Genomic DNA, 12,376 nt, shown 5'->3' with positions numbered 1-12,376 from the left:
TCAATCCCTCTTTACCTTTGTTTCCACATCTGTAAAATGGGACTAAATGAAGTGGAGTGACCAGCATGGGGTTGGGCACACAGCAAGCGCTCTTTGAGAGGCTCTCTTCTGTTTTCCTACGACTGTAAGCCCGGCAAGGCAGTTTGTTCTAACTGTTCCTTTCTTAACATTATCTACATGGGTTCCTCTTTCCTCCTCCTCCTCTGCCCCAATTTCACCCCTTTGATTAGGTGCTTTGACGAAATTAATATTATCAACTATTGAATTGTCTAGGTTTGGTATTCTGCACTGCATTTTCATTGAATTTGTTGTGGGAAGGGAACATCCTAAAGCATGAAGAAATGATACACATTCCAGAGTTTCCTGGGGTTGCTCTATTTCTTACTGGAAAAATCTCAGAGGCAAAAAATTTCTTTTCAAAAATTAAGCTTCCATAGGGTGTGGTGGCTCACGCCTGTGATCCCAGCATTTTGGGAGGCCAAGTCGCAAGGATTGCCTGAGCTCAGGATGTTGACACCAGCCTGAGCTACACCGAGACCCTGTCTCTCAAAAAAATAGTCGTGGCAGGCGCCTGTAGTCCCAGCTACTCTGGAAGCCGAGGTGAGAGGATGGCTTGAGCCCAAGAGTTTGAGGTTGCTGTGAGCTATGATGTCACAGCACTCTACTGCAGGTGACAAAATAAATAAATAAAAATAAATCAAATCAAGCCTTGATATTTGCACAATATTCAGTTTTGTGAGTATTGAAAAATCTAAATTCTCATCCATTTTCTATGCCTTATCAAAAAAATAATTCAGAACAGGAAATTTCTCCATTAAGAAGAAACAATTGATATTGATAGAACACAATTTTAATCAAACACAGGGGACAGTAACAGCAAATATAAAACATGACATCCATCTCATCTGAAGGCTCTGGGGGAAGAGGACAGTAAACAACATCAAAAAAAGTAACATTCAATATGCTGGTAGTGGAAAAGCCCTGGCAAGTAGAAGGGATCTCCACCCAAACAAATACAAATACAGTCAATATAAATATGGACTTAAGAGTTTCTCAACCGCCTGTTCAAAATACATGCTTAGCTCTTGTCTCAGAATCTTTCTTGTCCCGAACAAACACAAACACAGGCACACGCAGCATCATACACTCACATTCAAACACCTCTATTCAGGCCTTTAACACAGCCTGCCGTGTTCTAGGTCCCTGAAGGCTTGAGAAGAGAAACTTTCTGCCTAAGCAATTCACACGGAGCCTTAAAATTCCAGCATGCACTGTCTCCCCCCTGGGTTTACAGCAGCTGTGGTACTAAGGCCATATTTATCCTTGGGGTGAAGTGCCAATGACAATCAAGGGGATGACTTCTTGCTCCACTGTCGGCTTATCTGGTTCAGACCTTCCCAACTGTGGAAGCTTGGCTGCTGCTTTGAGGCTGTTTCATACTTCAGGTCGGTGGAAATCAAAAGGAAACCCTGGAAAGGAGGCAATAATGAAGATATCATCAAACCTTGGACATGTCTGGGTTTGCCTGAAGGGCGATGGGGAGATGGTTTCTTTACCAGCTTCTGCTGCATTTGGGTGCTTTGTGAGTACCCAGGGGCCCTGCCCCTGCCCCTTTGTGAGTGCTTCAGACAAAGGAACGGGCCATTTGGGAGTCATCTGATATGACTTATGTAGCTGTAGGAGGGGTGGGGGAAACGCCGGGAGGGGAGTGTACAGGATTGGAGGGTTCCTTCAGAAACTTATTTCTACCTCCTTGATTAAAAGATATGCCAAAAAGAAAGGAAAAAAAGATGTTCTAGAGTTAAGTTTATAATGATTTGTCAGGAAAGAGATCGCAACAGATCCCTGGACCCAGAGCAAGGTCTTTGGTTTCTGGTCACACCCTTTCCTCGACACCTGAGCCATTCATTTCTCCTCTCTAAATTCTACTTTCCTCGCCTATAAAATGGGAAGAAACATCCCATTACAGGTTGTCTTGTGGAGTAAGTAACATCAAGCATGGCAAAGAGCATCTTCCTGTACCGTGGAGTGAATAAATTTGGCTGCTAAGTGAAGTGGGTCTTGGTCTGGCTTTTAAATCAATTTTGTAATTGTTATTTGTGGTTTAAGAGAGAAACATTTTGTGCATTAAATTCCTTAATCTGGGAAAAAGGTAAGCAGGCGAAATCAAATATAAAGCAGGGGGAGGCTTATTCCACTAAAAAAAAAAAAAAGAGTCAGGGAAGAGATTTGCATTCTTACCTCAAGAACCTCAATATCTGAATTGACAAATGAGATTTTGTGTGGGTTGGGCAGAGGAAATCCTTGCTGCAATTTTGCTGAAATATAGAACAAGATGTAATGTATCTGGGCACGAGCATAGAGGTTTCAGCAAACGTTTTAGTAAGAGACTGACAAGCTGCTTTTAAAATAATTTATCTTTTCTTTCTTCCGGGTTCCATGGTTCCATTCTTTCTGATACGTCTCTAGCATTTTCTTGAAAGAACTGTTAACCATCCATGTTTAATAAAAATGCACCTATTGGTGTGCTGTGGCTCGTGCCTATAATCCTAGCCCTCTGGGAGGGTGAGGTGGGTGGACTGAGCTCAAGTGTTTAAGACCAGCCTGAGCAAGAGAAAGACTCTGGATCTCTGGTAACAATAGAAACACTAGCTGGGCACTGTGGCAGATGCCTGTAGTCCCAGCTACTCAGGAGGCTGAGGCAAGAGGATCACTTGAGCCCAGGAGTTTTCTGTGAGCTGTGACTCCACAGCACTGTAGCCTGGGACAGCAGAGTGAGACTCTGTCTCAAAAATAAATTTTAAAAAAGCACCAGTTATTATGTACATCTGGACAGCAGAAAAATACTATTTTCAACTTGCTCAGTTTATTTTGAAAATAACTGATTACTGGGTCCTAAGAAAATTTCTGCTTGTGATATTAAAAATATTTTAACTGAGCCAAGCGCCAGACGGTGCAGTTTGCTAACAACTACAGTGCAAGGAGAAGGTCTGGGACTGTCACTGATTAAAACTGTGTCCATCTAGTTAATGGTCCTTGCATAGGAATCACAAGATACTCCACAGGGAAAATCATCTCATTTCTGGTTGACTTGAAGGAGACTCTTCATTGCCTAAAAATAGTGGTTTCCATCTCCTTAACTCAACCACGGTTAGCCATTCTTGCTGCGTTTGCAAAGAGAGTTGCTAACAAGGCTTGGGCCTTCAATACCTAAATTAGCTAATTTTGCAGCCCTATCATCGATGGCACAAACTTTGTAAATTCTGGCTCTGCTCCGGAATCGTCATAACACTCTGGAAGTACAGGCTTCTGGATAGAAAGTCCCAGACAATCTTCCATATTTACCCTAATCTGAGTCACATTGTTTCCCGAGACTCCCTTACCATTGGCCAGTGGGAGGACTCCGAAGTGAAGAATGGAGGACAGAATGTTTTCAAACCTCAAGACCTAAAATAAAAGAGGAAAGGAAATCAGTTGCCAAATCAGGGCACTCTGAAAGTACCGCGGTTGGTTTGAATGTGTACTTTCCCAGAACTTAAAGGAGAGAAAGCAGTACCCAGATTCTCCCACAAGGGTGCGCTAGCCGTGTAGGAAAACATATCATAGGGTTTCCTAATCCCCACCCTCACCCTCGTACCCTCCCATCCTCCCACACCCCAGACGGATGTCTGCTTCCCTTTGCATCGGTTCTTGGTGATAGCAAAGGCAAGGAGACCACGTAGTGGCAGCAAATGTGGCAACCTATCAAAATAATCAAGAACAATTGATATGATTCCCATTTGGCAATCTGCCCTTATTATTATTATTACTTTTTTTTTTTTGGTTGCAGTTTGGCCAGGGCTGGATTTGAGCTCACCACCCTTGGTACATAGGACTGGCACCCTACTCACTGAGCCGCAGGCACCGCCCATGTCTGCCCTTATTTATAGGGAACCTCAGCTACAGGAGTTTCTGTGTGTCACCTTATGCTCTGACACCAATGGCATCACCAGAATACCCAATTTATCTTTAATAAACTATGATAGTCGTATAACTTAAGCAGAGTATTGGTGCCTGGGAAGATTCAGATATTAGAAATGAATGACCCATCATGAACATCCATTCATTCAATGAATACTTGTTGAGACTATTATATGCTTAACAATAATAAGAGGCCTTTTGCAGCTTAGAGGCCCTGAAGTCAGACTTATTGGACTTACCTCTTGTTTTACCAGTTTTTAATAGTAGCTCTGATGTTAGGGAAATTACTGAGCCTCTCTGTGCCTTAATTTCCTCAACCACAAAATGAAGATGGTAGTACTATACTAGTCTCATAGGGTTGTTGTCAGGATTCTCAAGTTCTTATACGTGAAATGCCTGGCATATATCTTTGCCATTTTTTCAGAAATGCCATGCTTAGCACATTCTGCTGTTGATACTAAGTGGTTTACCTGAGTCTTCCTGAAAGACTTGGACTCTTTTTTTTTTTTTTTTTTTTTTCCACACAGAGTCTCACTCTGTTACTCAGCCTAGAGTGCCATGGTGTTGGTCGGGCTCACAGCAACCTCAAACTCCTGGGTTCACGCGATCCTCCTGCCTCAGCCTCCTGGGCAGCTGGGACTACAGGTGCCTGCCACCACGCCCAGCTAATTTTTCTATTTTTAGTAGCCACAGGTCTCACTCTTGCTCAGGCTGGTCTCGAACTCCTGAGCTCAAGAGATCCTCCCACCTCGGCCTCCCAGAGTATGAGGATTACAGGCCAGACTTAGACTCATTTTTCCTCTTCTCCAGACTCAGGAAATACTATTTATGAGGAGGTCAGCTATAGATTCTTATTGATGATAATCTGTCATCTACCAAATGGCTATGTCATGGGGTTGCTAACCAACGGTGCATGGGCTAATAGTGATATTTTAGACCTCAGTGTCTGGCTTGACAGGCCTGGCTCATTTTGCAGATTATTAACACTACTGCTCCTGGCTTCTAATCTTCCCAACCTGAAAATCAGGTTGCTCCTTTAAAATTAAACAAACAAGCATACATGCCTCTTATTTGGCTTCCTGGCTAAATTCTTGGACTTTGTGGCTATTACTCCAGATCTATTTCTATATTATAGCTGTTTCTGTTGAACAATGTAATAATTTCAGTATTTGCCATGTCCCGAGCATTTCCTTGTGAGAGACTAAGTGACCTGTCCAAGGCCACTTACCCCTAAAGTGGGAGTTCGATCTTGCAGTTAGGCCTCAGAGTTTATGTCTGAAACTATTATGCTCTACTGGCCCTTGACATAGATGTCACAATGAAGGAAATAACTATTATAAATGCAAATACAATGGCCATAATTCATTTACTGTCTACCATGTAGTCAATATGCTCAGTGCATCTCATGTATGATGTCAGCTAATCCTTTCAACAAGCCCAAGGTTGTAATCCCCAGCTCCATACCAACCCCCACTGCCTATTCTGATTTACTTTTCTCTGTAGTATTGTTCAGGACGTACAACATACATTTGTCTGTTGTTTGTCACCCTCAGCCTGTCACACACACCTCCACCTGTTAAGTGACTATAGCATCCATCCTCCCACGCCACATCATGACAACCAAAAATGTCTGTAGACATTGCCAAATGTCCTTGGGTGGCAAAATTGACCCTAGTTCAGAGCCACTGCTCTAGAATGCAAGTGCCTTGAGGATAGAAACTTTATCTATTTTGTTTAGAACAGTCCAGGTTCAATAAGTATTTGTAAACAAACAACTGTTAATGCTAATAATGATTTACGTAGGGCTGCCAATGAACTAGGCAGCCTTCTACTTAGGCATTCCAACACCAGTGCTCATGCTCTTGACTTCATGGTAGTGTCATTCATGAAAGAATGAAGTAGTAATTTGGCAGAACTCCCTGAAGCCTGGGGAAAGGGGATTTCCACCATGCATGTTGGGGTGTTTTCTTTCAGTAAGGAATTCACCAGGTTAGACTGCCATCCCTCAACAAAGGTATCTAGACAGCCGGCCTTGACCTAATTTTAGGAGCTGAATAGAACAAACCTAATCATTGACTTATAATTTACATATGGACTCTTCCTTTGGTTCTGGGCTTTAGATTTAACTCTGGAGGATTTTATGAAGGAAATGAAATCTCCCTGAGAATGCCTATTTTTCCTGGATGATACAATGTCTTACCAGTCTTTTGAGCATTTAAAAAAAAATTCTTTCTGCATAAATAAAAGTAAATTGGAGAGTTCCTCTCTTGTTTAATAGTTAAAGGGTTCAATAAGTGAGTTATAAAGAAATTCAGTGTTCAAATCTACAGTCATGGAGAAATCGGGAAATCAAGCCCGGCTTAGTGGCTCATGCCTATAATCCTAGCACTCTGGGAGGTCAAAGAGGGTAGATTGCCTGAGCTCAAGAGTTCAAGAACAGCCTGAATGAGAGTGAGACCCTGGGCTCAGCACTCATAGCACAGTGGTTACCCCGCCAGCCATATACACCAAGGGTGGCGGGTTAGAGCCCAGCCTGGGCTTGCTAAACAACAATGACAACTACAACAAAAAAATAGCCAGGCGTTGTGGTGGGTGCCTGTAGTCCCAGCTACTTGGGAGGTTGAGGCAAGAGAATCACTTAAGCCCAAGAGTTAGAGGTTGCTGTGAGCTGTGATGCCACAGCGCTCTATTGAGGGCAACATAGTCAGACACTGTCTCAAAAAAAAAAAAAAGAGTGAGACCCTATCTCTAAAAATAGCTAGGAACTGTGGCCAGCGCCTGTAGTTCCAGCTACTTGGGAAGCTGAGGCAAGAGGATCACTTGAGCCCAAGAGTTGGAGGTGGTTGTGAGCTATGATGCCACAGCACTCTATTGAGGGTGACAAATAAAACTATCTCAAAAAAAAAAAAAAAAGCAAACAAAGAACCCAGGAGGCATAGAAACAACCAACCTGCTATATCTGCTATAACCAACCTGTTCTCTAACTACAGTAAGAGAACTCTCATTTTTCCACTGCCAGGGAACCCCACCCCATCGTGCATGCTCTGATTCCTACCTCAATATTGCTGCGATTGGATTCTGGCAAAGAGAGGCGGAATCTGAAAGCAAACAGGAAAAGGTTAGAGGAGGGCAGATTTAAAAACAGCTTTAGTAGGAAAAAAAAAAGAAAGAAGGGGGACGTTGTTGTTCAGAAAGTCACTATTAAAAACAATACAAATGAACTTGGGAGGACACGGAGTTCCATTACATCTTCTACCCCTATATTTTGTTGCTTAAGAAACAGGAAGGCAATTCGTGACCACGGTGGGCTCCGCCAGCGTTTGCTATATGGAACTTAATGTTGGCGACCTGGAATGCAGAACAATCATAAGAAACTTTTCGGGTCATCTGGCTCTGGATTCAACCCTGTTACTTCCCTGATCCATTACCACGCCATTACTTGATTCTAAGTCAAGGTTACGCTCCGTAGAAGGCCATATTTGTCGTACCAGTTTTTTAGTTCTTCAACCATAGCACATGAAGGAAGCATGATCTAAGAGGTCTATCTGATATGGAGATACCGAATAGTTGTTAGCAGAAAGCCTGACTTTTAACCCCATTTCTGCCTCTTACTCTGTAGATTTACCTCATTCCTCTCGATCTTAATTTTCTCAGCTATAAAATGTGAGTAAGACGATGTGGGCTAACTACAGTTAACGATAGTGCATTGTGTAGTGTCAAATAGCTCAAAAGAGAATACTGAGTGTTCCCAACACAAAGAAATGAAAAAATTTTGAGATAATGGATATGCTAAGCTCTCTGATCTGATCACTCTACATTATATTCATCAGCACATCACTATGTACCCCGTGAATATGTACAATCATCACATGTAATTACAAAATAAAATGAAAAAGAACAATGCCTGCCTTATTGCGTGTAGTAACAATTGAATGAGATCATACGCATAAAGTGCTTATAGGCCAAGCATAGCCCATTGCTCTATGAACAAGAACCATTTTTATTATGAGAAGAAATGGTAACAGGTCGGCAAGAACATCATGTCTTTGATATTCTTTGTCACAAACTTGCTGCAGAGCCAAGCAGCAGGGAGTCCTCCCACCCTCAAACTGGTGAGAGTGAGTGACGGCAAGTCCCGATGCTAAGATATTTTGGGGACTTTGATGAGAAAGCTCACGGCCAACATTGTCTCTTTCTCAATTTAGTTGAGGCCCGCTCCATAGGGTCCTCCAGATACAGACCCTTGATTTTCTATGCAGTGGTATTAGTGACCCGAAGAAATAGTAATTGATAGGGTCCCCCACCTTCAATTTGCAGATGGGGAGACTAGTGGCAGATTAGTGGACTCGGATCCCTTGAGGCCCATCCTAGAGCTCCCACCCATTAAAGGATGCCTCGCTTCTGCACCAGCCTTCTAATGACTCTCCCTGTCTTCAGCCTTGATCTTCTCCGACCCACCTTCCACACCACCCCTAGAGTGAGTTATATTTCAGGCATGACTGATAAGGGCACTTTTCTGGTTAAAATTCTTCAGTGGCTTGTCATAAAGTCCAAGTCACTTAAATGGCACGCGAGATTTCCCCTCTCTCTCCCCTCCCCTCTTTGTTCTCTAATTTGAATATTATCCTAATTCTGAACTTCCTGGAGCTCTGCTGTTTGATTCATCAGGGGCTAAAGACCGAAGGTTAAAAAAAATGCATTGGCTTGACCACACATGCCACAAAAAAAATCTTTAAAAAAATTAAAATTCATAAATGCCTACAGAAAGTAACCTCATGGCCAGAAGTCGCTACGAGTCAACCCCATTCATAGTTGGAAATAAGTTATATTTAATGTGGACTGCATTTGAATTTGTAGAATATACTTTGGGCTAGAGTTTCCAAACTTCAGAGTGGCAAGGCCAAAGGACATCTTAAAATAAGCGGGAGGCATTTCCTTGCACGTTCCGTGATGATTTTAGCCCTGATGCCTTTGCTCAAGTTGTACTCTTTTTTTTTTTTTTTTTGAGACAGAGCCTCAAGCTGCCCTCCTGGGCAGAGTGCCGTGGCATTACAGCTCACAGCAACCTCCAACTCCTGGGCTCAAGCGAGTCTCCTGCCTCCGCCTCCCAAGTAGCTGGGACCACAGGCGCCCGCCACAACGCCTGGCTATTTTTTGGTTGCAGCCGTCATTGTTGTTTGGCGGGTCCGGGCTGGGGATTCGAACCCGCCACCTTAGGTGTACATGGCTGGCGCCTTAGCCGGTTGAGCTATAGGCGCCGAGCCCAAGCTGTCCTCTTTATGGACTTATCCTTTTGCTTTATCCTTGACGGGTTAACTCCCTTCTGTCAGTTACAATTTAACTCAGGTGTTACCATTCTGAGAAACTCTCACCACTATGTTTAAAGGGCAGATATTCACCGAATGTTATTAGCTGAATTAGGTTTTGAATCGCTTCCTAGTGACAGCTAAGAACCAAAACCAGAAGGAAATTTATATTTGGCAAGGATTGGAAAGGACATCCGTGGCACTAAGGCTCAAACAGATTGCCATAAAAAGCAAGGACCAGATCCAAGGGGCATTCCTGAAGGCAGTGCAGAAGAAACGGGAGGGGAGGCCTCCCCCAGCCACACCATCTTTTAGGATGGACAAAGCTATTCCAGTTTAGACATTCAGCCTGCATAATGGTGGAACACACATGTGAGTTTAATTTCTTTACTTTCATTACAAGCCCGAGCCATGCCCCGCCTCCTCAAGACTGCCTGTTATGGTTAAGCATATTTGGGGTATCCCATCAATCAGACGGTCCTTTCTGCCTAGGGACATCTTAATTATGCCTCTTTCTTAGTTTTCTAGGCACACTGCTCAGGTTAGTTTTACTTATGGACACTTTTCACGAACTGCAGAGAAACAGGTGGGGTAAAGAGTAAACTCTCCCTGTCCCTGGTTCTGACAAACAGATAAGCTCAACTCAGGCCACTAGGTGGCGTCCGACTTCCGTCTTTTCCCTTTCACCCTCCTAACCTGCTATTTAAAGCCCCGGCCCCGGGCAGAGCTGTAGAGTTTAGGGAGAAGGGAGAGCAAACAGCCCTACCTAGCAGACATATAAAAACATAGCCTATGTTATACCATAGCCCATCCATATGTACAATTATTATGTGTCAGTTAAAAATAAAATAAAACTTTAAACAAAGTTTCAAAGTTTTACTGCCTTGACTGAAAACCAGAGCTAAAGGGCAAAGACCCTTGGAATAGAGCAGTGAATGAATAATGAAGGTCAAATGTCAAAGTTGTGTCAAGATCTCTTGTCTTTGCGCATTGACTTTGAACTCCTTGAGGGTAGAGATCCAGTCTTTACTACCCATGGATTCCCGGGATTGAGTACAGAGCTTGGCACATTTAGGCACTTAGTTTTCTTTTATTTATTCATTGCTTAATTCAGCCTGCAGATATTTGTGGAACGCTTAATATGTATCAGTATTGGGGCAGGTGCTGGAGATACTATTGTGAGCAAAACCACACACAGCCACTATTCTCATGTAGCTTATAGCCTAGTGGGGAGGCAGCCCTGGAGTAACCCCACTAATTGAAGCTTCAGTTCAAATAGAGATAAGGGCTCCAAAGGACAGAAAGGAGTTTGTTCACCGAGTCAAGTGACAAAGGAACTTGAGCTTGTTTGGTAGATGTGGGAAAGTTTCCAAGGAAGGGATCTTTGAGCTGAAATAGGAATGAGTAGGATTCAAAAGGCACAATGGTTTCCTTCTCCTTGTTTGTGTAACAGGGGAAAAAAACCACGCACAATGGGCACGGAAGCAGGAAGAGGTCTGGGCAGGGGTTGCCAAGGCCTTGGGGAGGGCAGAGAAAGCTGGGTAGAGTGTAGCAAGATGACATTGGACAGTCAGACGGGTTGACCAGGTCGGGTGTTTCCAGTCTTGTTAGGATTTTGATCTTTATCCTCAAAGCCAGGAATCTACTAAAGATTTAAGGGAGGTAATGCCTGTGTTTTGTGAAGCTCGCTCTGGATGCAATTTGGAGAAGAGAGTGGCAGGCCAGGAGATTTCCCAGGTGCTCATTCTCGGCTCAGTAATGTGCGAGGCGATGTGAAGAATTTAATTTATGATCTGTAATTATGAGGAGTGGAGAGAAGCGGTTTGTGGGAAACAATCAGAGAACAAGAGGAAGGGATGTGTCGTCAGGTGCTTCTCTGTGGGTTTCTGGGCCACACACACACTTGCTGCTGAAATTCTGAAAACGTGGGAAAAGATAAAGAAACCAGTGTGGGGGAAAAACAAAGCCAGTGTGGGCTGAAATGTGTGTGTGTGGTATGTGCGTGTGTGTGTGTGTATGATAGGGGCAATGTCAGGGGAAAATGAGTTGTCCTCATGCAGAATCAGTCTGTACATCTCTAGCCCAGTCCTCAGCACCCAGTATTGTGATTGGCTGGTAATGTGGTGTTTCTCTCACCAGTCTGAGGACCAGAGGGTATTATCCTTCTCTGCCATCACCCATCTCTCTACTGTCTGGGTTAAGAACAGTGAAGAGCTTATAATAGGCGTTCAACAAATTCTCATTGAACGGATTCATGAATAGATGAGCAGGTAAAGAATGTGGGTGGGGGTGGGAGTATTTGTTGGGATTGGGATCACTGAGGGTGAGTTGGTTCAAAGCAGAAGGACCATTTTAAAGAGCTGAGGGAGTTGAAGTTGGCTGGCTCGGGAGGTAGGGGCAGTACAGGAAGGGCTTGACAATCCCGGGCTGTGGATTTAATCCAACCATGAGGAGTTTTGAGTGAAGGAATGTGTTGAACCCACCCTTAAAGGACCCTCTTGCTGAATGAGTGTTTCCTAAAGTTTTTCTTTGAGACAGAGTCTCACTTGGTCACCCTCAGTACAGTGCTATAGCATGACAGCTCACAGCAACCTCAAATTCTTGGGCTAAAGCGATTCTCTTACCTCAGCCTCCCAAGTAGCTGGGACTACAGGTGCCTGCCACAACACCTGGCTATTTTTTGCAGTTGTCATTGTTGCTTGGCAGGCCCAGGCCAGGCTCAAACCCGCCAGCTTTGGTGTATGTGGCTGGCGCCCTACTCATTGAGCTATGGGAGCCAAGCCAAGAGTTTCCTGATGTTTTAACCTCCTTGTCTCCTGAAGCCTAGAAATTCTGGGACAAGGTTCCATTTGGGATTTCCTCCTCGCCCCACTGTGACATTCCTTTGCCCTGCTTCGACAGGAGCTCAGAGGGAGGGTGGTGTTCTGGGTCAGCTCAGGTGCCAAGGTGAGCTCCACGGAACTCTCCAAAGCATCATTCCAATAGAAACTGTGAATCCATTCTGGCTGGACCTGTTTTCTTTTCGGGGTTTCTTTCCAGATGGCTCATGCTGGGAAATATTTACCTTCCCAAGCTGTGAGGAGTGGAATTAGGTAGTCATCCCATCTGTA

At 43.8% G+C, this 12,376-nt stretch overlaps 1 protein-coding gene across 1 annotated transcript in view; it reads right to left on the bottom strand.

Moving 5' to 3' along the window:
• Nucleotides 1–1,346: 1,346 nt before the first annotated feature.
• Nucleotides 1,347–12,376, bottom strand: part of BPIFC (BPI fold containing family C) — a 34,915-nt gene continuing 23,885 nt past the window's right edge. Inside the window, exons 12-15 of the mRNA XM_003783268.2 lie at nt 7,016–7,058; nt 3,384–3,447; nt 2,242–2,318; nt 1,347–1,469 (exon numbers count right to left, since the gene is read on the bottom strand). Coding sequence (XP_003783316.1) covers nt 1,347–1,469; nt 2,242–2,318; nt 3,384–3,447; nt 7,016–7,058 — 307 coding nt within the window. The remainder of the gene's footprint in view (nt 1,470–2,241; nt 2,319–3,383; nt 3,448–7,015; nt 7,059–12,376) is intronic.

This window comes from Otolemur garnettii, unplaced genomic scaffold, assembly GCF_000181295.1.
Source record: "Otolemur garnettii isolate 467f Iridium unplaced genomic scaffold, OtoGar3 scaffold00007, whole genome shotgun sequence".
NCBI lineage: Eukaryota > Metazoa > Chordata > Mammalia > Primates > Galagidae > Otolemur > Otolemur garnettii.
The sequence above is the reverse complement of the archived record's forward strand: the minus strand, read 5'-3'. Positions and strand labels throughout refer to the sequence as shown.